We start from the raw sequence: 25,784 nt of genomic DNA, 5'->3' as shown, positions 1-25,784 counted from the left end.
GAATGGGAGGAGGGGAGGAGGAGGGAGTGAGGGGGGGGAAGGGGGTGGGGGAATGGATGGAGTGGAGAGGGAGTGGAGGAGGGGAGAAGGGAATGGGAAGAGGGGAGTGGGCGGAGGGGAGGAGGAAGACGGAGTGAGGGGGGAGGGAAGAAGGGTGGAGAATGGATGGAGAGAGGAGGGGTGAGGGAGTGGGGGAAGAGGGAGAATGGAGTGGGGGGAGGACGGAGCAGGGGGTAGAGGGATAAGGGAAGGGAGGAGGGATGAGGAGTTGGGGGAGGAGGGAGGAAAGGAAGAGGCTTGAGGGAAGGAGGGAGTAGGGGAGGAGGGAGGAAGGAGCGGAGGGAGGAGGGATGAGGAATGGAGGGAGGAGGGAATGGTGAGAGGAGAGATGAATGCAGGGAAGAGGGAGGGGTGAGGGAATGGGGAAGGAAGAAGGAGGGAGTGGACGAATGTGGGGAGGAATACTCATGGCAGTACTGGGGCCGCGCTGGAAGGGCAGAGAGGAGCCCCTGTGGATTTGGGGCCCACTGTGGCTCCTACCTCATCCCCAGCTGAGCCCTGTGTCCCTGGGTGCCGTCACCTGGAGAGGAAGTGATTTTCTCTTGTCCTCTAGGAATAGCCTCTTAAACGCTGTCGTGATTATTGACTCTTACTTGGGTAAATTCAAGTTAAAATTTACTTTTTAAAAATAAAGTCTTTAAAAGTTGTGGCCGAGAGGAGAGAATCCCCTGGATTCCGAGATGCTGAGCTAGTTAGGAGCCGGGCCTGTGGGAGGGGTGCTCTGTAAGGCGTGGTCGTGGCTGCCCTCACCTGCTGCTGGCGTCGGGCGGGGACTGTCCCTTCGAGCCAGCGAGCGAGCGACAGTGCAGGCAGCATCTTCAGTTCCTGAGAATACGACCATATAGTTAGGGTGATGGTGACAGTGGCTCCCGTGCTTCACTGACTGTGTCCCCAGCCCGGCCCTGAGCTCACGCTGTGTTATCCTCATGTCCGGCTGAGAAACCGAGGCCCCAGGCCACACCGACGAGAGCAGTGCCAGGCTTTTCGCGCAGTTCTGACTCGGAACTCGTGCTCCTTGCCCTTACGCTCGGCTGTCCACAGATGAGAACTTGCCAGAAGCGTGCTTCTGAGTCAGAGGTGCGCATGTGCGAAAGTCTCGGCCTGCAGAGCCAGCCGGGCGTGCTGCCCGGGAGCCTGGTGGGGCCGCTCCTCCTAGATGAGGACGAGGGCGCCTGCTCGTCCCGTACACCCACCTTTAAGGGTGTTAGCTTAAAGACTGTCTTTCCAATCTCAGAGCGAGAAGTGATAGCTCTTGTTTTTTGTTTTGTTTTGTTTTGGGTTTTTGGCACTTCTGCTTCCCGGTGTGGCAGGGTGTGGTTCCTGCAACGGAGATCGGTTGGCTGTTCTCCAGGGGGGTCCTGGCTGTGAACGTGTGTGTGGTTATGTGGGGCTCTGTGGACCCGCGCTGCTAAACAGGCAGGGTCTGAAGCACCTGGAAGCCGCCAGACCCACTAAGGAGGGGTCATTTTGGACACCTCTGCTCCCAGAGCCGGTCACGCCTGGTGCCGTAGACGCAGAAGAATTCCAAAAGCCGGGACCTTCGTCTGGTCCCACGCGCCTGTTTGTGTGTGAGAAGCACTAGTTGAGAGGGCAGGTGACTTTACCACGGCCTCCGAGGCCCAGCTGGGCTTGGGGGTGGCTGTGGTCCCACCATCCCCCTGAGGGCCTCACTGGTGCTTGGGCTCAGGCAGAGCACCGAGGGGTGAGCTGGGTTGGCAGAGGGAACCGGGTCAGGAAGGTCCTGGTGTGGACCCTCACAGTCGGGCCTCAGCCACCCCGTGACCCTGCTCCCACCCGCCACCTGTCTTCCAGCCACGCTGAAGTGCGATGTTCCCAGCCCTGCGTGTGTGTGGGGGTCTGTACTCTGCGTTCTGGGCCTGCTGTGCCTCCAGCCTTCCCTGCCTGGTTTACACCTCCTTCCTGAAGCTCTCGCCGGGGACGGGGTCCGCTCTGTGTCCCCAGCCTTGTTCCGTTGCTCATTTTCCATCGTTCTTCCCACAGAAGGGGGGGCTCCAGGAGGGTGGCTGCCGGGCCTGTTTGTGAATCCGTGGCGTTTACTTGGTGAACCGGGTGCACTTTATTAAAGAATTTGCGGGAAAACCCGAGAGGACTTAGGTTTTCAGCAGGTAAGCTCTGCCTTGGCCGCCCTCTGACTGCCGCTTTCTCTGCAGCATCTCCTTCGCCAGGGGCGGCCGGCTGTGCAGGTCTCGCACGAGCTCGAGGTCGTGGCGACCGAATATGAACAGGACGTGGTGGTGAGTGGGGATGTGACCAGGCTTGGCAGCATCCAGCCCATCGGCGTCTACGCGGTGGTGAAGGGCTGGCTACACCTGACCCTGGCCAACATAGGTAAGAGGCCCCGTAGCTTTGCCTGGCCTTGTGCCGTCTCTCGGGTGGACACTCATTTTCCCAGCTGGCGCATGAGCTCCCTCGTGGCCATATCGTGGACATCACGTAATCAGTAGGAATTCAGAAAATCTCTCATGTCTGACCACTGAGTCTGCCCTCAACCCCTGGGCATTTGTCCTTGACTACTCACTGAGCATCTGACCACGAGCCTCTGTCCTTGACTGTGCGTATCTGTCCTTGACCACTGAGCACCTGTCCTTGACTATGAGCATCTGTCCTTGACCATGAGCCTCTGTCCTTGACCGTGAGTATCTGTCCTTGACCACTGAGCACCTGTCCTTGACCATGAGCATCTGTCCTTGACGACTGACCATCTATCCTTGACCACTGGACATCTGTCCCTGACCACTGGATATCTGTCTCTGACCACTGGACATCTGTCCCTGACCACTGGACATCTGTCCCTGACCATGAGCATCTGTCCTTGACCACTGGGCATCTACCCTTGACCATGATCATCTGTTCCTGACCACTGGACTTCTGTCCTTGACCACTGGGCACCTGTCCCTGACCACTGGACACCTGACCTTGACGACTGGGAATATGTCCTTGATTACTGGGCATCTGTCCTTGACCCCTGAGCCTGTCCTCGACCACTAGGTCTGCTCTTGACCCCCGAGCCTGTCCTGGCACCAGTTGTTTGGTGTTCCTGATTTCTTTTTTTTAAACCTATTTTTTTAAACGTTTATTTATTTTTAAGAGAGAGTTCGTGTGCACATATGTGAGCGGGGGAGGGGCAGAGAGAGGGGGACAGAGGTTCCAAAGTGGGCTCTGTGCTGACAGCAGAGAGCCTGACACGGGGCTCAGACTCCTGAACCGTGAGATCATGACCTGAGTTGAAGTCAGACGCTCAACCGACTGAGCCCCCCCAGGCGCCCCTGGTGTTCCCGATTTCTGATCATCTCAGCCTTGCCCACGTTTTGTTTCTTGGTGCTGTCTATGGGGCATCTCTGTCACAGAGATGAAATGCCTGGTTTCAGGAGACATTTTCATCTAGAGCATCAGCCCGTAGAATTACCTCATCACAAGAGAGGCAAGAAGTGTTCCTCGACCTCCATGCAGCTTGGGGATGAAGGAATAGAGAAACACACTTCTTTAGAGCTTAGCGCCCCGACCTTCCTTCTGACGGTGTCCCGAGGGTTGCTCCCCAGAGACCCTGAGCATAGCCCGGATGCTCCTCCGTCCTCGTGTGGGTAGCAGGGCACTGGTCTGTGCTGGGCGGGGCTACGGTGGTCCCGCCTGGATGTTCGGGAGGCTCCACCGAGGCCCTGATGGACAGGACCTTGGGCCGGGCACGCCTACCTGTGCCCCCCGCAGGGAAGAGGGCCGGAGTGAGGCCTGTGGGGCCAGAGGGCAAGCCCACGCAGTCTCCCTTGAGGGGCCTGTGGAAGGATTGGGGTTTTTTGGGGTGAAATGGCAAGCAGGATGGAAGCAAGCCATTTGAGGTTTCTGGAGCCGTGTCTATCTAGATGAGACTCAAACCGCTCTCGTTTTATTGGGGAATTTTCCATTCCTCAAAGCCCAGCCCGACTTTAAAGCCTGGAGCCCCATGGGCCCCATCCGGCCGTGCGGGCGGTGCAGAGGCGGGCGGGCTGGGGCGGCCGCAGCAGGAGGAGGGCACAGCTCATTAAGTCAGGTTGGAGGTTTCTGCCTGCTTGTTTACAAATGTAGGATCCGAGGCAGCCTTGAAAACAGACAATATGGAAACAGCAAAACTCAATTAGGTTCTGGAGAAATAAATGAGCCTCATGTGAGAAGCAGACATCATTCAGAAGCTCACATGAGCGAGGGAGCTGCGAGAGGCACTCTGGTTCGGAGATTGCGTTGGTTATTTTTATATTTATTCACCAGCCCACAAATGTGCAGTGACTCCGGGTTTTAAATCTTATCTTCAGAAGAAAGATTAGCTCCATTATATGTTATCTTAAATTGTCATTTCCATACTTTGCCTGCAAGAGAGCGATAGCGCCTGAGGGGAGAGAGCTGGAGACGCTGCCGAGAGGCCGGGGCGAGGACACAGAGGGGGGCTGACAAAGGACAGATGCCGAGCAGCACACTTGTGTCCATGCGGCCGCGCTGTGGTTGCCTGTGTAAATTTTGCATTTTTCGGATAAAAAAAAGAAGTGTCGTAGCTTTTGTTTCTTTGTAAAACCGATTGTTCTGCGCCGAGCTGCAGGCACAGGCCTGCAGATCGGATGAGGGCCGTGTGAGCCTCCGGGGGATGGGAGCGGGGTCATTGCCGGTGTCACAGTGCCCGCTTGGCCTCTCCCGGGTGGTGCTCCGTGGCTCTGCATTCCCAGCGCGTGGGGTGAAGCGCGAGGCCACGGGACGAGGGGCCCGTTCCGCGCCCAGGCCTTCCGTGAACCTTCCCGTGGTGGGGGTGGTGCTCCTGCTGGCGGCCTCTCGGCTCCGACGGGCTCCATGATGGTCTCTGCGGCCTCGTTTGCCGTGTCTCTCGGTGATCGTTGGTCATGTAGGAATCGCGAGAGCCATGCTGTCCCGTCCCAGCGATCCTGGCTGTGCGGTGTGGCTGTGGCTCATCGGGAAGCTCAGTTATCACTTGTGTCTGCAGCCCTTCCTGGGGGCGCCCCGGGAGAGTGAGGGGCTGCCCCGATCCCCGGCCCCGTGGGCGGATCCCCGGGTTGTCAGGGCCGAAGGAGGACCAGGTGGTGTGCGCTTTGACAGAGAGCCTGGACTTGGGGCCGGACAGCGGTGACATGCTCTGCGGCCGCCGCCTCGGGAGCCCTGCCCGCCTGGAGGCCGTTTCTGCTCCCACAGCAAACATGTGGGTCCGCAGCTTAACCCAGTCTCCCTGAAGGGAAAGAAAACCCGCAGCAGTTTGAGATCGCGGACTGTGCCCAGAGGAGGCCTGTGTCTTCGCTGCGTCCGGGCCTTGAGGAAGCACGTGTACGTTCAGCTTACCCGGTTTATTGTCCCGTTTCCGAATGAATCACCGATGTGAGCACAGATACCGTCAGAGGAAATGGTGGAGCTCAGGGAAGGCCCTTGTCCGTCCAGAGGTGATCACGTGGTCCTGCTGGTCCCGCCCGCACGCTCTGGTGACCCGTGGTCGCTCCTCCTGAGACGCGGGGCTCCAAGGACGCTGGCCACCCCCGCGAGCTGGCTGCACCAGACCCCGCCCTGCGTGTGTTCCCCGGGTTTCCGTGCGTTCCTCCCAGTGGAGCTGTCACCAGTCTGCGCGTTTCAGCAAGACTGCGGTGAAGGCCGCCTGGCCTGTGCTTCAGGGAGGGTCACAGACGGTTCCCAGCTTCCCTCAGGAGTGGCGTGAATCCACTGCCAGGTGACCGACAGAGCGGGTCCTCGGGGTGGGGTGGGGAGCTCGCGAGACCCTCTGGCCCCACGCCGCCCTCCTCACCAGGAAGAAACCGCGCTGAGAGCCAGGAGCCCCAGCTGGCGGCAGGAACCGGGCACCTGTGGCTGGCTGGCACCAGGGCGTTGAGGGTCAGACTTGGGGCTTGTGCTCCTGGGAGCAGGAGCTTGGCCCTGCTTGGCCAGGCTGTGTGTCCCTGCCCATCTGTCCCCCTAGGGGCCCCGGGGCTTCTTGGGGACACTGCTGGTTCTGCCTCGTGGGGGTGTTCGACCAGCAGCGGGGCCATGGTGACCTGGCCTGGTGGTGAGAGATTCAGGAATGGGTGGAGAGCAAGCGGGGGGCCCGTCTTGCCTCGACTTCTGTTCCTCTTGGACTTGAGGGGACAAAGCAGCCCTGAGGCGTCAGCAGCCGATCCCAGCAAAGGGATGTTGACACCAGGTTCTGTTCTTGGGGACAAGCATCACGAGCCTGTGACACTGGGGTAAACAGACCCCCGGGAGATGAGAGGAGTGTTTGGCAGGAGACTCACAGCTTCTGTCACAGAGGGTGGGCGGTGGGTGGACCCCTGTGGGCAAGTTGTCAGCTTCCCAGCAGAGCAGAGACGGAGAACATTCGGGGCTCCAGAAGCGCGTTCTCAGGACACAGGGCCGGCACGGGTGGGATTGTCACCTTAGCAGCCGCCTTAGTGGTGGGACGAGTGAGGGGCCTGCTGCAGAGGAGGCAGTCCTGCCGTCCGGCATGTCACGGTGACTTGGCGTGCACCCGGCAGGAGGCGCCTGGGCTCCGGGACTGGTCTCTCTGCCTGCTGTGGGCAGGTGGCTTGACCCCTCGCTCCCCAGGCCTGAAGTGAGGTGCTGTGTCAGAGGAGGCTCTGCACCTGCCCCAGACGGTGGTCTCCCTGACGGGGCGTGGGAGGCCGTGGACGCGTCACTCACGCCTGCCGGGGCTGCTTGTGGAGCTGTGAGCACCCGGGGGCAGTAGGGCGGGTGACCAGGACGAAAGTCCCCAGAGGGGAGGACCCTGCTTACCGTTTATCGCCAGCCTCTAAACCACACTGAGTGAGTCACTCCTTGATTTGGCCAGAGCTGGTGATCTGTCATTTTTGAATCGAGCATTTTCCCCCACGCCCAGATTAGAGCCTTTGTCCTCGCTGGCCTCCTGAGAGTGGTCTGCTGTCACCCCCACATCTTTGGGGTCCCCGTCTATGCTTGCAGGGTCCAGCTGCTAATCCCCGGGGTCTGCAGGGGCGGCTGCAGTGGTGGCCCCATTGGTGGCCGGCAGAGACCACGTGACCTACCTTGAAGGACAGGCGTTTCCTCCCCAGCCTCAGCTCAGAACCCGTCGAGAGGGAGACCCTCTGTCAGGCAGCTGGAGATGAAAATGTCACTTTTGTCACCACTGCTGAGGACCTGCTCACACTGTGGTCACGGGCGTGCTCGTGTGCCCAGCGCCGGGCTCGCCCTTGAGAGCGGCAGCCTCTGGCAGAACAGAGGCAGAGGAGGGCATAGTGGAGCCGGGAAGCCACTCTGTCCTGTCCTCCCCTGGGCAGAGTGGAGGCGGGGAGGGGGTACTCCCAGAGAGATCGCCAGGACGCCCCACACCTGCAGGTGTTCCGCCCCGGCCAGTGGGATTCAGGGAAGCCAGCCGCACGAGTGTTTCGTTGGAAATCTGACGTCATCAGCTATGCTCTGCCTCCTTGCGGTGGGAGTCGTGTCTGGGCACCGAGGCTCCATCCTCCCTCCTGGGAGAAATGTTTCTGCAGGCAAACACTCCTTGTCCCAGGGCCTCGCAGACATCGGCCAATTAGCAGCCTGGGCAGCTGTGCGGTGCCCTATGCCTCTGGGCTCGTGCCCCATCCCTCTGAAGCTCATGCTTCTGTCTGAGGCTTCTTTATGGAAACAACTCCAGAAGATTCTAGCTTGTGGAGGCTCTTTTATCTTCAGCGTGTTGTCAGAGTTTTGCGGACGTGCACAGAGGCCTTCCTTGAGCAGGGTGACATCGGAAAGGCTGGAGCCGGGGTGTGACAGCCGTCCCACATCACGGGGCTGCTGGGGACATCACGACGTGAGTCTGAGCAGGCGCCCTGAGTACCTGCAGCTCGAGCTCGCTGTGGGGAAGCGGACGCATCTCGACTACCAAGCAGATTCGGGACCCACCGTGCCATTTTGGGGTGTTAGCAGGCTGGGGGTGTGGACAGGCCCTTTGCAAACCAGAACTTCCTGCAGGGAATATTGATGTGTCTCATCAGACTCCTTTTCACTGTTAATACCTTATGCTGGGGTGTTTTTTTTTTTTTTTATGAACTTTATTGTCAAATTGGTTTCTATACAACACCCAGTGCTCATCCCAGCAGGTGCCCTCCTCAATACCCATCACCCACTTTCCCCTCTCCCCCACCCCCCATCTACCCTTAGTTTGTTCTCAGTCCTCAAGAGTCTCTTATGGTTTGCCTCCCTCCCTCTCTAACTTCCCCCCCCTTCCCTCCCCCATGGTCTTCTGTGAAGTTTCTCAGGATCCACATAGGAGTGAAAACATATGGTATCTGTCTTTCTCTGTATGACTTCATTTAGGTCACGTGTGTGAACAGAGAGTAAGGGATTCCAGCACGTTGCCACCCTCCAGGTCACGGGTCATCTCGAATGACAGAACCGGCCACTTCGAGGGAGGCAGCCTGCTCAGGCGTGGGGCGCCGAGACGTGAGTGGGGAGTGGGCGGGGGCAGCTGGGTCACTTGCACGTGAGATTGGTGTGGGGGTGGGGTGGAGTGAGGGCTGTGTGTGTGCGTGCATGCGTGCAGGTGCACGTGTGGGCCTGGGTGGGGCTTTGCCGTCCCTCTGGATCTGGGGCAGCGCCGTGGCCGTCGTGTCCAGCTCAGTGCCTGCCTGAGTGGGCCGGCAGGCCGCCCCAGCACCCAGCACGCTGGAGACCGCGCTCTGTGGAGGCTGTCTGTGCTGTTCTGTAGACACATTCCAATCCGGTGAGCAGCATGTGTCTTTGGATAGCTGCCCATCTGCAGGGGAAGCGGAAACGAAGAAAAGGTCAGGATGCACAGAGACTGAGTTTTAAAAAGCAAATTTGAAAACCCCACATCGGGGAGAGGAATAAAGCATTACGGAGCCTGGGAGTAAGGCTGCACTTGCTGAGAATGTTGTTCACAGCAGGGAGCGTCCAGGGTTTTCCGTACCCTTAGATAACCCGCAGACCTGGAAACAAAGTAGGTGTCGGTGGGACGAAAAGCGGGGTGCGCCCTCTGGGCAGTGTCCCCATGTTGTAGGCCACCGGGTGTGGATCCACAACTGCCCTGCGCTTCCCGTGTGGACAGTCCTCTGATGCTGTTGGCCTTGAACCCGTGCCCCAGGATGAAGCCCCCGCTCCTCGAGGCCTCCGGGACCCCACGAGCTCCCTGAAACTCCAGCCAAGACTTTGTGGGTGTTCGTACGCTCTCCTGGGAGAGGGGCCCCAGGGCTCCAGATGCTCAGAGGGGTCTGAGAGCTGTGATCCAGTCAGGCTGAGAGGCGTTCCAGGCTTCCTGCTTGTAGTGTTGAAGAAACCGAGGCAGAGGAGGTCTTGTGATGTGGCCCGTTGAGTGGGTAAGGGTGGTGAACTTGGGTGGGAATCCAGACTTCCCACTTAGGGGCCGGTATTTCTCCACCCCTGGCCGGTCCAAGAACAGGCTAGGAGTATTTGTGAAAGGCACGGCCTCGGGACCCAGCAGGTCAGGGACTCTGCCAGACAGCGCAGGCAGCTGTGACCGGTGAGGGTTTGTTGAGCGAATTGAGAGTCTCTGGAGTCATTGGTTCCCGACCCGGGGCCTGTTGGATCAAAGCCAGAGGACGGGGCGCTTCCTCGGACAGCCTGTCTTCCCCTACCGGGCAAGGCTTGGGAAGTGGGACGTTGTGCAGAGTTTGAGGAAGTGCTTCTAGGCTCTGCAGTGCTGGAATCCCATTTCTGGTTTCTTTGGGACTGAGTGACTCAGTCTGACACGTGAGCCCGTGGATTAACCCCCAGCCTTGCTTGTCTCCTGCCCGTTTCCTCCCCTCGGGACTGTGGGCCTCAGGCCGCTCCAACCCTGCCCGGGTGGGGTCGCCCCCCGCACATGCCTGTACCGCAGATGTGAGAAACATTGTTTTGGGGTGGACGTTTTACTAGTCTAAACCAACTCATGGCATCTGAAAAGCAGCTAAACACCTTTAAAATGGACACTCACTTCCCGTGGGGTCTGCTGGTCCCAGGAGTCAGGGAGGGCCCAGTCCTAAGCTGGGTGCTCCTTCTCATCTGCCCACCTGCGCCAGCTGAGTGGTGGTCCGGGAACCTCGTGTGTCAGCCTGTGACCTGGTGTGAGCCACGTGTGGCTTTGTCACCTGAGGGAGTGCAGCGCCTTCAGGCTCCTGCTGGTGTCTGGCCTATTTCGGCTTCCATTTGTCTGCAAACATGGCTTTCGTGTACATCCGTGGTTTGAGCAGAGGCCCCCAAAGGAGTCGGTGCCCTGGGGGCCCGGCTGTCTAGAGGCAGCCAGGTGCAGAGTCAAGGGCATGAGCTCTAGAGGCCGGGTCTGGTCTGAGCCCCACCCACTCCTGGGCCGCCTGGGGCTTCAGTCCAAGTGGGCAACTCCTCAGAGCCCCTGATTCCTGATGGGAGCACACAGGTGGGTCTGAGGACCCGAGAGTGCAGAGTGGTGGATGTCCTGGGGGAGGGTGTCGGCAGCCCTTGAGAACCCAGGGAGCATCATCTTCTAGAACACTGATCTTTTTCTCCTCTGGAAAATCATCTAATAGTGTATTAATTTGTCGGTAAGGACCGAGATCAGTTCCTTCATTTGAAAGGCTAGTGACGGGAGGGAGGCAGGGAGGGACACTGTGGAGACCAGGTTGTAGGCTTACCGTCTTCATCGCTGGGCTCCCTCCCTGGGTGAGGTGGCTGGAGGCCTGCTGCCAGGTCTGCTTAAAGAACGTGAACTCTACACTTTAACTTCTTGCTCCCTCTTGAACCTTCCAGCAGTAAAAAACGTGGTCCAGGCACAGAAGCTGGCTGATGTGGACTGTGAGTTGGCCGCCATGCTGTTTGTGCCCACGCAGCGCAGGAGCAAAGGGCCCCAGGGCGCCGGCCGCGAGGGGGACGCCGTCCGCAGGCGCAAGCTGGAGCGGATGAGGTCCGTGCGCCTTCAGGAGTCCCGAGGAGAGCTCAGCTGCTGGGGGGCCAGCATGTTGGTGAGGGCTTCGTCCGTCCCCCGCTGCCCCCGGGGTGTCCCCGTGCAGGGTAGGGGGTGGGGGGCAAAGTCATCGTGAGCGGAAGCAGCCTTGTCCTTTGTCCCCTCTTCCCCCGCGTGGTTCTCTCTCTCCCTCCCAAATCCTACTTGTAGAATGTAGGGGAGATAGCACCTCTTGGCCATCAAGGGAGGTTTTCAAGCCAGAATTACCTGGAGAGCTTTGACAGAAGCCGATTCCTGGGCGGCACGCCTGTGAATCCTGTGTCCAGTCGGGCCGGGGGTCCTGGGAACCGGGGCTCTTCGGAAGCTCCGCGGGGGATCCTGAGGGTCCCCCAGGTTTGGGGTCAGAGCTGCGAACGGTTTCCGTGTCTTGGGCTGTGAGTGCAAATCAACTGGTCATCCCGACCAGAAAACTTCCCATTTTGGGCTAAAAATCTAAAGAAGAGCCTGGTGTAAAATCGTGCGGCCCCAAAATGACAGGAGGGTGGTTGTACCTGAAGGGTTCCTGGAATCAAGAAGCCACAGGGATCTCGAGAAAGATGTTTGAGGGTCACCATCTGCATCAAGGCAGGCGGGTGTCTGGAGAGATGTGTCTTCTCCAGGGGCAAAGCCTGCTCGGCCCTTGGTGCTCTCAGAAGCTGGGGAAGAGGGCTCCCCGCCCTCAGGCAGGGGCTGTAGGGAGAGAGGCACAAACAGCTCAGCGAGCAAGATGTAGAGTGTGGTGGGAGAGGAGAGGCCCGGAGTGAGCTGGCGGGGCCGGGCTCTGGATGGGCCTCCTCCCCTACGGCAGCTGCTGAGGGGCCTGGTGGCTCCGAGGCCCCTTGGCTCTGTCGGTAGCCACCTGGGCTCTCCAGCAGCCCTGCCCCGGAGGGCGGTGGGCCTGGCGCACTGCGCGTGCTCAGTGAGGCAGCTGCCAGAGTCGGCGCTGGTGTCGTTGTTCTTCTTATATCGGGGGCGGGGGAAGTGTCTCCTCCTATTTGACACGTTCTGGTAGAGATTCAGCAGCTCGGAGCCCTCGTTCTGAATACAGCAGTGAATTTGGAAGTAATTGGATTTCTAAGTATGAGGAAACGTTACACCAAATTCTCATGATCTTGAGAGTGACTTGGCTTGTCGGGTACGCAGCACTTTCCCTCGCATCTAGAACCGTCTCCGGGAGAGAGGGTAGGAGCTCAGGGCATCCACCGTCCTCCGGGCAAGGAGCGCTGGAAGTGGAGAGGCTGTCACGGCAGAGGTGCTGAGCCCCTGGCCTGGTCCTTGGTGCCTGACGGGTTCATGCCGCCTGGTGGTCTTGGGCCCCGGAGGCTGCACCTCGGGAGGCGGAGAACAGCCCTGGGTGTGGTGTTCTTCCCCGGCAGACTCGAGGGATGCTGATGGCCTGGGGGCTTCTTGGGCCAGTGGGAGAGCGTGGAGAGAGGCCAGATGCCCGTGTTCGCGTCCTGGCTGTTGCTTGGGACAGTCACTGCCTCCACCTGCGGGTGGCCCCCCTTCATCTGTGTCCGGTGCCCGGGGCAGTGGCCGGCCCTGCCTTCTGGTGTCGGTCAGCCTCAGCTGCTGTGTGCTGTGTGCGAGTCCCAGGCTGCGGGAAGACCTCGGTCTGGGCGCCTTCTCCACAAATGCCCCTTCTCCGCCCCCTGAGCCTGGGGAGGAGGGCTGGCAGGCTGTCTCCTTGTGTGTGTATGTGTGTGTGGGGGGGGGTCCTCTGAGGTGGCAGTGACAAAGCCCAGCACACGCAGGTCTGTGCAGCAGTGGGGTCCCCAGGGCCCCCCGCCTGGGCTCCAGACCGGCTGTTCCGTGTTTGAGCAGGTGCCCAGCACTCTGAGCCTGGTGTTGCCAGGCGGTCCTGGGTTGCTGCTGTCAGGCCCCTGGGACCCGCCCCCGCCTCTTCCCACTCCCGCAGCCCCCGGATCATCCCTCACGGTAGCCGTCTGGCAGCAGTACCCCCATTTCACGTGGCCATCCTGTGCCAAGTGCCACGGAGGACAGCTGCCCAACCAGAGCAGGGTAATGCACTCGCCCTTGACCTGGTCACTGGGACATGCAGGGAGGGGCTCTGCTGCCTGTTGGGATCCGAGGGATCCGGTAAGTGTCCTCACCCTTTGCCTGCCTGGATCTTGAATTGAGAAGTCAGGAGTATGGCAGAGGGAGACCAAAGTGTCCCCTCTGGTACTGATGACTCTAGTGACCGTAAAGCAGATCCTGGAGACTTGGCATGGTGCTCGAGCCACGGAGTATGGAGCTAAGGCCAGACCCGAGCCGCCCGGGCAAGGCCATACGGCGGCACCTTCTCCCCGCCACCCCGCACCACGGGCGAGGACCAGAGTGAGCATCTGATGCTGTGTCCAGGCAGGCGGGTCCCAAGAGGAAGGGGCAAGGGAGGGCAGGGCTGTGGCTGCCTGGCTCCTACTCCAGAACTTTCTATCAGAGAAGTTGCCCGTGTCAGTGGGGTGGAGGGAGGCCCGGGCCGCCTGGTAATAGCCGCCTCTGTGGTATGGATGGAAGGGCGCGGGACCGGCGAGGAGCCCTCCTCACAACCCGCAGGGTCATGCCGACTCCGCCTGTGGCCTTTCACCGTGTGGTCTGTGCTAAACCAGGCAGTGATGTCGTGGTGCCCTGCCCCGGCCTCTCCCCTCGAGCCTGCCGTGTGTTATCCACTGGGGGGCAGTTCAGATTTTGTCCCCACAACTTGGGAGTGGGTCAGAATAGTGCACTGCCTCAATTTGGTTGGAAAGCCGCTCTGTGTTCTGTTTCTCGGCCTAAATTTTGTCTGGCCGTGCTGCCCCGTACTCTGTGAAGAAGCGCTAATCATCGGTGTCCATGTAGGGAAGCCTCCAGTGTGGACACAACCCCCCTCCTGTTTCTAGATCCACAGGGAGAAATGGAAGGCTCCCCTTGCCAGGGGCGGGGGGCAAAGGATGTTGGAAAGTCAATATCCAAATAATTTACACCAAATTTTGTCCTTACCTCTTGAGGTGAAGTCCACAGGCATCCAAGCGGCCCTGCCCTCTGATGCCTGGGCCTCCCTGGTGTTCAGAGGTTCTCAGCACGGGGCCTCCCCAGTGTGGGGGTCCCCTTCTAGGTCTTAGATCTTGTGGGGCAGCCTCCACGGGCCTCACTCCTTAGTAAGTCACACAAAAGATGCAGGCTGGCCTCTGGCCTCTAGAACACCCCGTTTTGGCCAAGCCCAAGGAGTCAGGGCATCGAGGGAGGAGGTGGATGAGGGACCCGTGTCTGAGCCCCACTGAGTTAGTGTGCCCACTGTCTGGACTCTGGCCCAGCTCAGGTCATTCGGGCCCCTGCTCGCAGAGTAGGCTCCTGCTGCCACGCTGGAGACCTGCGCAGCCAGCCTGTCCCGTCTTAGTTCTGAGGCCGTTCTTTCCTCTTTTGTTGACAACCTCTGCTTCTACTCAACTCCCCACTACGCCCAGACGCCAGCCTCGAGGCCCTGGGGGGAGTTGGCCTCATGGGCGGTTGTAGTCTCTTGGGAACACGCAGGGCAGACCCTGCCTCCCCGGGGGTTGACCTCGACAGGGCACCGAGGAGCCTGGAGTGCTGCGTAGACCCATTGTTCTCTGTCCTCTGGAGCTGGGGTGGGCCAGTCCCATCCAACCCAGGTGGCTGAGGAGGGGGGTGGTGGTGATTCCAGAAGAAATTTGGTATTTGGGGCGGGGGGGGGGGAGGTGGCCACATAGTCCTTGAGAGGGAGAGTGAGGCCAGGACTGTGGCCCGGTTGGGCACCCGTGTCCCCGCAGGCTCAGCAGAGCGTCCGCGCACAGCACGCACGCGACCTGCAGGTCATTGCCGCCTATCGGGAGCGCACGAAGGCGGAGAGCATCACCAGCGCGCTGAGCCTGGCCATCACCACGAGGCACACCGTGCACGTCACGCTGGGCACCGCCGAGTTCTTCGAGTTCGCCCTTCGGAACCCCCACAACACGCAGCACACGGTGACCATCGAGGTGGACAGCCCTGAGCTGAGGTGCGTGTGAGCGGCGGCCCCGGCGGGGTCCTCCGTCCCCGGAGCCATCCCTGAGCGGGCGGGCAGGGGACTCGCCAGGAAGCACGTTTCTGCCTCAGCAGCGCGTCTCCCCCGCCTTCTAGCATCATCTCGGACAGTCGGGAGTGGAGGTTCTTCAAAGACGCGGCCAAGCTGCACACGCCGGTGGAAGAGGACATGTTCCATCTGCGGGGCGGCCTCGCCCCACAGCTCTTCCTGCGCCCCCGGGAGACCGCCCACATCCCCTTCAAATACCAGACCTTCTCCGTGGGGCAGGTGGGGAGGCCGCCCTTGCAGGGCCGGCCGGGCTGGACAGGCATGCGGGGGAATCGCGCCAGGCTGAGTAGCGGTGGCCCGTTTCTGCCTGTCCCTCCGTGCTGCAGGCCGATTAGCCTTCGGGTGTCACCCGCTCCACCGGCCCCTGCGCGTGCGTGTCCACGGCGGGCCTCGGGAAGGGCCGGCCCGTCCCCTCTGAATGCTCTTATCCGCGTGGGCACAGAACCGCCCCCTTCCCTCAGAAGAGCGAACGGGTTGAAAGTTCCCAGCACTTTGTGTTCTCTAGTTAATGCTGTTTGCCCACGTCTTCCGTGGCGTGTGCGCTGCTGCGGGAAATGCGGGCGTGGGGGTTTCCAGTGAGGGACGTGAGTGCTACGTGCCCGTGTGATGGGGGGGTGTGAGGTGCGCGGTTCATCCGTTTTACTGACTTTTGAGGTCAGTTCTGTAGGACGGGGTCCTCACTTAAAGGGGCCTGAGGGACTCTCGGAGGCGCACAGATCCCGGTGCAGGCTCTTCGGGTGCACTTTTGGGACGAGAGGTCGTAGGGACAGTGAAGATCAGGCCTTTGGCTTCAGGCAGAGCGGGGTCGCGTGTCTGGTGGCCTGCACGGCTCATGGCAGCTGCTGCTTCCTCTTTGGGGTAGCGAGGCTGGTTCGTGACAGCGGCCGCCTGGATGGTTATCATGAGAGCAAAGGACACCGTGCACGGGGGCCCCAAGGGGACAGCTGTTTCTACAGTGCCTGTCAGCCTCCGACTCCCATCCCGTGACTCACTGGTGCCAATTGGTGTCTCACAGGCCCCTGCTGAGCCGAGCTCTGAGAAGGGCACAGACCCCGGATCGCCCCAGAAGTGCAGTGCAACGCCGACCAAGCACGCCAAGGTAAGGGGGCGGGAGGCCTCTGGTCCCCGACATTCGCAGGGTCTTGCGGTGAGAGCCAGGTGTCCTCTGAGCTGACCCGGTGAGGTGTTCACGATTTCTGTTGTTACTCGGCCGCTGGGTCCCGGCCTCGGCCCTTCCCTGCCCCTGCTGCCAGGGAGGGTGGTGGCGGGGCAGGGCCCCCAGAGGTGAACTTTCGTGTCCTGACGGGGCGGTGGCAGCTTCAGCCGATACCGGTACAGCCTCCGGGTGGGCGTCTGGGGTGGAAGCGCCTCCCTGGCCGCTTGGCACCTTGCAGCTCTTGGTTTGTGTGTGCCACCCCACGGCCCTGCAAGTGCAGTTGTCCCAGCATGCGGCCACCACACACGGGGGTCAGACGGGCCCCGTGACCCTCGTCCGCGGCGTTTCCGCGTCCCCTAGAGTCAGTGCAGGTGGGGGGGTCAGACGGGCCCCGTGACCCTCGTCCGCGGCGTTTCCGCGTCCCCTAGAGTCAGTGCAGGTGGGGGGGTCAGACGGGCCCCGTGACCCTCGTCCGCGGCGTTCCGCGTCCCCCAGAGTCAGTGCAGGTGGGGGGGTCAGACGGGCCCCGTGACCCTCGTCCGCGGCGTTCCGCGTCCCCCAGAGTCAGTGCAGGGGGTGGGGGGGCGCTACTTCTGGGGATCCTCTTGCTGCCTCTAAGGGAAGCGTGTTTGCACACACAGCTGCCTGCCTTCAGAATGTTCTCAGTGAGAGCTCGGGACGCTTGTTGTTAGGAGTTTCTGAAGCTTTTCTGGGGGAGACAAATGCCCGTTTGAAGTAGTTTGAAAGTAAAAACAGAAGCGACAAGGTTTTGCCCCATCGCTGCCGAGGACAGAGGATTCCAGTGAGTCCCAGATGAGGAGCCAGCTCCCAATGGCAGGCCTGTGTCCCCGTCTCACCGTGGTGGCAGCTGGTGCCCACGGCCCCATCACCAGTGCAAATGGCTGTATTTTACCTAGACGTGGAGGCACAGCTTTGCCTTGTTTAAGGAATACGTCAGCACTTTATTAGGGCTGTCGATGAAATCCGAGAGGCTGATACCTTTTCCTTACGTGAATTTGGAGTTTGAAAGCAAACCCCAGAAATCTTAGGAGTTCACCCAAGATTGCCTCAGTCTGTGTGCCTGACACGTGAGGACGGTGCCACTGTCCCTGCCGTGCCACCAACGGTCCACTCTGTGCTCACCTGTCTCTGGTCTGTGTGAGTCCGGGCCCACTGATCCCGCGCCATGCCTCTGCTGTCCACCTTGGACTCATTGCCCACGCTCATTTTCAGGGTGGAAAACGGGGAGATTCAACTTTTCTCCTTCTCCCTGTGCTTGTTTGCTGTGATTCTGCTGGAAATAAGCATTTCCCACCAGCAGTGTGGTTGCCCTGAAATGTCGTTTTGTTTTTTTTTTTTTTAATTAAAAAAAAATGTTTATTTTTGACAGAGAGAGAGAGAGCGAGAGACGGAGAGACAGCGTGAGTGGGTGAGGGGCAGAGAGAGAGGGAGATCCAGAATCTGAAGCAGGCTCCAAGCTCTGAGCTGTCAGCACAGAGCCCCACACAGGGCTCGAACCCATGAACCGTGAGATCATGACCTGAGCCGAAGTCGGACGCCCAACCGACTGAGCCCCCCAGGCGCCCTGCGCCTCAAAGATACTTTACACCGGAAAGTCAGGGTACATGTTGGACTCTTTCATTTTATTTATCAGTTTTCAAAATAATGAATTGTGCCCTAGCAACCTCCAGACATGGCCCAGTTTTTGGAGTCTCATTGTGAACGCAGGTTTATATTTGCTGCTTCTCGGCTGTGGCCGGCCTTGGACGCTGGACCTGCCCTCCCTCCGGCACCGCCCTCCCTTTCAAAGCACCGTTAACTAGGCTAACTCCTGATGTTACCAGGTCACTGGAAGGGTAAAACCAGAATTCGAAGCCTTCAAGGAGGTAGACATGGCAGAAAGCGGCTACTCGCCCCCACTTGTGCTAGGGAACAGAGGGAAGAAGCCAGAAATCCTAAGACTCGGGGGCTCAGCGTGGGTGGTGAGCCTGAGACTTGTCTCGAGGAGGGCGCCATCCTGCCGTTCAGGGTCTGCGGTATGGACAGTCGCACTCTGGATCCAAGCCCCGCTGTAGGGAGAGCTCCTGTTGGGTGAGGCTGACCGGAAGTTTCCCTTCTCCGGAGCCTGGCTGTCCTCTGTGCTTCCAGGAGCCGCCTGGGGAGCAGAGACCTGGTGTGGGGGGTGCCCAGCCGTGACAGTGGGGGGCAGAGACCTGGCGTGTAATGAGCACGGGCAGCTGGATCCATGCGTGGTGGTGTTTGGCTTGAAGTCTCAGCGTTGGGTGCAGTTCTGGCCAGAGGGTCCGGGCACAGATGATGGGCCCGTGGGAGCTGCTCTCGCAGCCGGGTGAGCACAAGTGAGACAGGGAAGGAGACCTTTCCGGTGAAGGTCTGAATAGGCACAACCACGCGCAGCTCTGCTCGAGGGGCCGAAGGTGGGGGACCAGCAAAGAAAAGCCAGGATGGCGCCCCTGGAGTCTGGAAGGGTGGCTTCTTCGGGCGGGGCTGGCGGGGCACCCAGAGCTCAGCGGTGTGGATGGCGGCGCTGTCCCCGCGGGGATGTGGGCTCTTGGTGGCCGTCCTGTTACGATTTGTGACTTGAATGTAGTTTTACACGGACAGCTTTCTATGTGTGTACATCTGAGGGATTCCACGATCAAACATGCCCGCGCGGAACGTCTGTCCCGTGTGTGGAGGGTTTGAATGGAGGCCCAGGTTCTCTGGGGACGTGGGAAGGTTGCCTGCCTGCCCCCGTTCAGGGGCCTGGAGGGCTCGGGGAAGGAAGACACCTGTCCCTCGTCCACAGCAGTGCCTCTTTGGGATAGAGAAGTTAGGTAACTTTTTTTTTAAAAGGAAGTTTATGTTTGTGGCCATTCTGCTTTAGGTACAGCCCCCTTTTACCGCCCGGAATCAAACAGCCCGTGCTCCGCTGCCCTCTGCTAGCTTCAGGCCCCCGCACGCCTTCCCGGCGCGCATGCCTGGTGGAGGCGGATGAGGCTGACGTTGGGCCGCAAACCTTCGTCAGCGGCGCTTGAGGGGCGTGGCTGGCTGATGAGAAATGGCAGTCGCGGCAGCCCCGCGTGACCCGTGTGTCCCAGGGGCGTGCCCGCGTGCAGCCACGTGCCGGGTGCCGCCCCTTCGGTGTGGGCGCACGTCGCCGCGGACTCTGCCCCGTTTCCGATGCGGCCGCCCCTCCCCCGCCCCCGGGGGCGAGTGGGCCGCGGAGACCACACCGGCGTGGCGCGTGCGGCCCTCCGGAGCCCGCGGGCCGGTCCTGACGCTGGCGCCACCCGCTCCCGCAGGTCTTGTTCCGGGGCGGCGGCGGCAAGCCCATCGCCGTGCTCTGCCTGACCGTGGAGACCCAGCCCCCCGCGGCGGACCAGGTCTTCCGCTTCTACCACCCGGAGCTCACCTTCCTGAAGAAGGCCATCCGCCTGCCCCCCTGGCACACGCTCCCAGGCAGGTCCCAGCTGTCCCCGCGGCGCGCGTCTGCCAGGCTCCCCGGACGGGAAGGGGCCTTTCCCCGAGGGGGCACGAGTGGCATCGTCGTGTTATCCCCCGATGCTCGGACTCCAACCTGTGACCCGTCCGTACATTCTGCCATTTTGAATTTTGGATTCTGGATTTTGAAACGGCCACTTTCCCGCGTGCTCTGAGATGGCGGGGCGTGTCCTTGGCCGGCTGTTGGTGCCTCCTCGGCCCCGAGGGCTGTGCGGGGAGCACTCGTGCCTCCCGCTCCCGACTCACTTGTGTGGCTCTGGCCCGGTGCCTTCAGAGCACGACGGCGCCTTGTTCCGTCGTCTCCCCCCTGCCCCCCTCCCCCCCCCCCCCCCCCCCCCCCCCCCCCCCCCCCCCGTTTACTTTGGTCCCTCCCTTTGGAGAAGGCCCCGAGGCCGTGGCTCCCAGCGGAGGTGCTGGTGCCCCAGCAGGCAGGACTGGGGTAGGGTGGCGTTGCCCACCGCCCGGCGGGCATCTGTTGAGCCCCTGTTACGGGCCAGGCCTGTCTAGAAAAGATTTTTTTTTTAATGTTTATTCATTTTTGAGAGAGAGACAGAATGTGAGTGGGTTAGGGGCAGAGAGAGAGGGAGACACAGAATCCACAGCAGGCTCCAGGCTCCGAGGCATCAGCACAGAGCCCGACGCGGGGCTCGCACTCACAGAGCTGTGAGTTCATGACCTGAGCCGAAGTCAGACGCTCAACCGACCGAGCCACCCAGGCTCCCCAAGATGTTTGTTTGGATGATCCCCCTCACCAGGTGCTCCTGTGGGAAGACCTGGCGAGGAACCCCAGGTCCATGTCCGATGTAGCGACCCGAACGTCATTTGTGAGACCCAGAATGTGGTAAGTCCCGCTTAGCCCATCTCCCAGCCGGCCCTCCTCCTGTCGTCCAAGCCCCTGACCTCCTGCGGCCTCTTCATTGTGAGGTTTCCATTAAGTGGTGTCTTTCTCAGGTGCTCAAGGGCTATTTGGACATCCTTGTGGGAGCTTTATGCATGAATTCTCATCTCTTCTGCTAGTGGATCAGCTCTTTGATGATCTGAATTTAAATGAAAGAAAAAAGGCGTGAAGCAGAGTGAATAGATTGAGTGGTAATTAAGCCACTTATTAATTGCCATTGTGTAAAGAATAATGGCAATAATTGTATTATGACTGGTTAGGAAACTGGATAAAGTCTCCTGCAGAATATAATTATTGAACTCAATATGAAATCGAGAAGTTAATGATTTTCTTTTTGGCAGTAAGAAAAGATAGCGAATTCTGACTAATACTGAAAATTAAACACCTGTTGGGGGGAAGGGAGCCTGGTTCATGCCTGTTTTCACTTCGTGTGGCTCAGGGGGCTGGGCTCGGAGTGGGCAGGCAGGCGGTGTCCTTAGGGTGTGCCCGTGTCCGGCAGGGCCCTGGGGAGCCACGGGACGTGTTCTTGAAGGTGGCTAGTGGTCGGAGCCCAGAGAGCAAAGACTTCTTTGTCCTCGTTTACACGTAAGTCCGAGAACCCGAACCCCGGAGGTCTGGAGGGGCGGGCGTGGGTGAGAAACTTCTGGCTTTGGCATTGGAAGGGCCGGCCCAGGCCTTCCTGAGCTCCCGACGGGGGTCGTTGTTGGGTCTTTGGTCACGGGAGGTGAGACTCCAGGACTGGCAGGGCCTCGCAAAGAGCGCCCTCTGCTCAGAGAGGCACCGGCAGCCTGGGGGCACCCTCCAAGGTGCTGTCTGCGCCAGAACGGTGCCTGGTTCCAACGAGGGGAGACGGGAGGTGGCGGCCATTGTCCTTCGATGCCCGAGATGGTGATCACATCACCTCCTGCTTCTCTCACTTGGTCGACATGACCCTTTTCCTTTACCTTTTCCTCGGAAGTCTCCCATCCCAACCCCTTGAGGACCCTTTAAAAGTGGGGCCGGCTGGGGGCTTTCGAATAGCACGTCCGGGACTGGGGCAGGGCTAACTGAGCTCAGGACCCGTCTCGGGCTGCGTGGACAAGGGGCAGCGCCCCTGAGCCCCGCTCACAGGAAGGGTCCGTGTCCTGTGGCCCCAGGCAGCTAGGATGGGGCCCTCGAGCTCAGGCCCGCGTGGCCTCTAAGCCCACGTGCACTTCCATGGTACGCGCTTCGCCCCGGACCACCTGGCGTGGGATTGTTGATTTCTGGCAGAAGCCCGCGTCGTCATTCGTGCGGGGTGTCGTGGTGGAGAGTCCCAAGTGGTGTGAAGGTGACAGCGGCCGGGCTCCGCCCTGGCCCCTTGGCCCCTGTCCTCCTGGCCACCTTGTCGGCCTCCTCCTGGCTTCCCTCTCACGCTTGGTGCTTCCGTCCCGCACAGGGATCGCTGGCTGGCGACACCTGTCCAAATATGGCGGATCCACCTCCACTCCTTACAGCGCGTGGACGCGTCCTGTGTCACGGGCCAGCGGACCCGCCTGTCCCTTGTCCTTCGGGGGACACAGGCGGTTAGGAGAGTGCGAGCTTTCACCTCACACCCCCAGGAGCTGACAGTAGGTCGCCGGGTGTCCTCTGGCCTCTCCTCACCCTCACCCCACCCTGGGAACGGACGGCGTGGGGACTGGCTGCAGCCAGCCTGAGTCCCGAGAACAGGCTTGGGGCTCGGCCGTCTTCATTCAGGTTGGTAGATACGCCATCCCGGATGAGTGACCTAGAAACCCCAAAGGCCGATATTTAGGATTGGTGGAAGGAAAATGCTAAAAGCGACTCTGCGGTTAATTTAGAATCCGGGTCACGGGGGCTGTGCGGACTCCCTGCCTCCTGCCAGGGTGGAGAGAGGAGCTCGTTGAGGTCTCCCCTGCCGGGGCAGCCCTGGCGCTCAGGGGACCGTCACACACGGGGGCACTTGCCCGCATGGGTGGCGATGTGGACCGTGACGCACCGTGACGCCGAGGGCGAGGCTGGCATTGTCCCTCGGGCCCCTGCTGACCTCGTGCAGGGCACATGGGCCCCCCCACCCCGGAACGGCTGGGGTTCCCTTGGGATTCCCTTCGGATTCCCTTCGTTCCCTGCGCCGCGGGCGTCCAGGAAGCGCTGGTCTGCACAGCGCGAGGGGCCGTGTCCTGACCCGGTTCTCTTCTGCTCTCAAAGACTGACCCCAGAGGTGTGTTCGTGCTGCCCCCTCGTGGGGTGCAGGACCTGCATGTGGGCGTGACGCCCCGGAGGGCGGGGACCCGGTTCATCCACCTCAACCTGGTCGATGTGGACTACCACCAGCTGGTGGCCTCGTGGCTCGTGTGCCTCTCGTGCCGCCCTCCTCTCATTTCCAAGGTCAGTGGGGGAGGGGCAATGTGCTGGGCCACAGGGTATGGGTGGTTCGTCACCTGTCACCTGGTCCTATGACCCGATCTCAGGCAGGGGTTGCCTTCTCCGTCGCCTGTGGCCTGGGGGTGGCGGTGGGGCTGCTCCTGTACGGTGAGCCCCCGTCTGTCGTATTCGTGGACGTGCCCTAAGTTGGGCCGCACGAGCCGAGCCGGCTCGGGAAGAAGGGTGACTGTCCTCGCCCCCCCAGGCCTTCGAGATCACGCTGGCCGCAGGGGAAGGCAAGGGTGCCAACAAGCGCATCACCTACACGAACCCCTACCCCACCCCGAGGACCTACCGCCTGCTCAGCGACCGCCCGGACCTGCTGCAGTTCAGGGAGGAGTCCTTCCAGGTGTGCAACGCCGCGCGGGGGGCGGGGGGGCTGTGTGGGGGCCCCTCGGACCCTGCGGTGTGAGGTGAGCACCGCGTTTAGGAGCATTTCTATCCAGTGACGGTCTTGAGAGCCCGGGAGGGAGCAGAGCCGTTCTGCACTGGGGTGGGGGGCGCGGACACCCCTCATTGAGCTCTTCTGCCTGTGCGTCTGGGGCCCCCCTATCTGGGCAGCGTTGTGGGGGTTCTGGTGGCCAGCCTGCCCTCAGTTTATCAGCGCTTTCCTCTGTAAGTGCCCTGCAAATTGGCCTTTCCTCTGTTGTGGGTATTTCAAGGCAAGTACAGCGCTGGCAGCCTGGCGGCCAGGGGAGGGCGTTTCCTCAGTCGGGAAGCGTCCCCCGGGACGTGGGAAGAGCAGGTGTGGCCGGGGACGCTGGGAAAGGAGTTCGGAACATCTGGCGCCTGGGGGCCCCGCACGCGCCCTGCACCCGGGGCCGGAGCCTCAGCTTAACATCCTCCGTCAGCCTGGGGTTGTGCACGTAGAACTTGCCGGAATAGAGAGAGTAGTGGCTGGGGTGGGCCTAGGATTTGATGCTTACCTGCGTGCGTCTAGGTTGGGGGAGGAGAGACCTACACCATCGGCCTGCGGTTTGCATCTCGCCAGAGCGCCGGGGAGGAAGAGATTCTGATTTACATCAACGACCACGAAGACAAAAACGAAGAGGCCTTCTGTGTGAAGGTCACCTACCAGTGAAGTGGTGGCCGGAGGGGCCGGCACGGCCTTCCTGCCGCAGCACGGGGACAGACTCACGTGCTCTGGCCCCTTCTCCCCTCGTGCCTTGCTGGGGCCACTGGTGAGCGTGGCCGAGGGTGGAGGGGGCGCCGTGCTCCTGACCGCTCTCACTCCGGCGCCAGCCACGCGGTGAGCCCCGCGGGCGTCCTCAGCGAGGGCACGGCGCCGAGAAGCGCGGGGCTTGTGTCTCTCTGCTGTGCTCGGGAGATCGTCACTGTTTATGATGTTGATTTGCTTCTCAGCAAAGTGTATTTTATGAATCATCTTAAATGATAAAATTATGTTTTCTTACTGGATTTTGTACAAACGTGATTTGCTATGCAATGTTTTATATTGGTATTATTTCATATCTTTTTTTAAGTTGTGGTGGAATACTAAACCTTCTCCGGTTTTCTCTGTTGACAGTTTTCTTGAGTGCTTTCTGCTGTTTTCACTGTTGTCAGAGGCTCTGGCATCATCAGGCATAAGCCTGTATTGACCTTGAGGACCACATGGCTGAGGGGCAGTGGGGTGGCCTGGGGCCTCTGGCCTCCCGGGGAGTCGGCTTGGACCCGGCCGAGGCAGGTGGGGTGCCTGACCTCTGGTTCTGGTCCCCGCCTCCCCCTTTCAAGGACCCTTATGATTACATTGGGTCCCCCCATGAAAATCCAGGGTGGCCGTTCCGTCTCAAGATCCTTTCCTTAATCCCACCCACAAAGTCCCCTTTTGCATGTCGGGTCACTTAGTCATAGCTTCTAGGGATTAGGATGGGGTCACCCTGGGCCTTTTTCTGTCCACCGGAATCCGCTTGGCCAGAACCTAGTCACGTGGCTGCACCCAGCTCCGCAGGGTCTGGGAACTGCCCTTCTGTTGGGTGTCCTGTGTCCAGATAACTGGGGGTGTTACGACTGAGCTGGTGGAGCGGGTTTTGGGGGACAACTGCGGCCTTTGTCACAGTTGCTGGTGGAAAAGCTGCGACCTGGGTGGGCTGGGAGCACACTTGGAGGTGGGGGGACAGGACAGAGGATGGAACATAACCAGGGGGCAGAGCATCGTGCGGTTTGACCGCAAAAACTTTATTTGCAGTTCATTGCGAACACAGATGAGCGGGAAGCGGGGGACCCTGAGCCCTGGCAGGTAGTGAGCCAGGCTGTTCCTAATTTGGGGTGATGAGAAGGCAGCAGAGTGGCGGCCAGCCGTCCGAGTGTGCAGACGGGTAGCCCAGGCCACCGAGAGAGGAAGCCCGTGGGGGTGGGTCTCTGGGGCACCCTGCACTGGGGGCGGGGGTCCTCCCGCAGTTAGGAGCAAGACCCAGGGCACGGGTGTGCTCACAAAGGGCTGTGAATAGACGCTGGAGAGACGGTCCTCAAGGCAGCCCAGCGGTGACGGGCAGGACGTCAGATGCCCTCGAGGACCCTGATTTAGGGCTGGGCCCTGTCGGCGGGGTTAGAGAATCATCGGTGCTGGAGCCGGCCTGCTGCCCGTGTGCCCTGCCTGGGCACGGGTCCCGAGCCCTGCCCCCACGCGTGCACCGCAGCGTGGAGGTCGGATTCTGGGGCAAGTTCAGCAGGTGTGCTTATGGGTCTTTCTACCGTGCGTCAACATACCAAAGTTCATCTCCGTCTCTGTTGTTGTTTGCACGCCCCACGCTGTGTTTTCCTAAAGGGT

The 25,784-nt window shown here is 60.6% G+C and overlaps 1 protein-coding gene across 10 annotated transcripts in view; it reads left to right on the top strand.

Annotated features, from left to right (window-relative positions):
- Positions 1 to 24,530, top strand: part of NPHP4 (nephrocystin 4) — a 111,088-nt gene extending 86,558 nt beyond the window's left edge. For 5 of the 10 annotated variants that reach the window (XM_042995967.1, XM_042995966.1, XM_042995970.1 and 2 more), the window contains 13 exons: positions 2,232 to 2,409; positions 8,371 to 8,496; positions 10,795 to 11,006; positions 14,758 to 14,984; positions 15,107 to 15,278; positions 16,075 to 16,158; positions 19,518 to 19,674; positions 20,472 to 20,557; positions 21,114 to 21,199; positions 22,032 to 22,203; positions 22,802 to 22,981; positions 23,223 to 23,366; positions 23,958 to 24,530. In XM_042995967.1, coding sequence (XP_042851901.1) covers positions 2,232 to 2,409; positions 8,371 to 8,496; positions 10,795 to 11,006; positions 14,758 to 14,984; positions 15,107 to 15,278; positions 16,075 to 16,158; positions 19,518 to 19,674; positions 20,472 to 20,557; positions 21,114 to 21,199; positions 22,032 to 22,203; positions 22,802 to 22,981; positions 23,223 to 23,366; positions 23,958 to 24,098 — 1,965 coding nt within the window. In that variant the 3' untranslated portion in view covers positions 24,099 to 24,530. Of the gene's footprint in view, positions 1 to 2,231; positions 2,410 to 8,370; positions 8,497 to 10,794; positions 11,007 to 14,757; positions 14,985 to 15,106; positions 15,279 to 16,074; positions 16,159 to 19,517; positions 19,675 to 20,471; positions 20,558 to 21,113; positions 21,200 to 22,031; positions 22,331 to 22,801; positions 22,982 to 23,222; positions 23,367 to 23,957 lie in introns of those variants that run through there. The other 5 variants (XM_042995969.1, XM_042995972.1, XM_042995971.1 and 2 more) reach the window with 5 other exon arrangements.
- Positions 24,531 to 25,784: the final 1,254 nt, after the last annotated feature.

This window comes from Panthera tigris, chromosome C1 (assembly GCF_018350195.1).
Source record: "Panthera tigris isolate Pti1 chromosome C1, P.tigris_Pti1_mat1.1, whole genome shotgun sequence".
NCBI lineage: Eukaryota > Metazoa > Chordata > Mammalia > Carnivora > Felidae > Panthera > Panthera tigris.
Note: the sequence above shows the minus strand (reverse complement) of the source record. Positions and strands in the feature narration are given on the sequence as shown.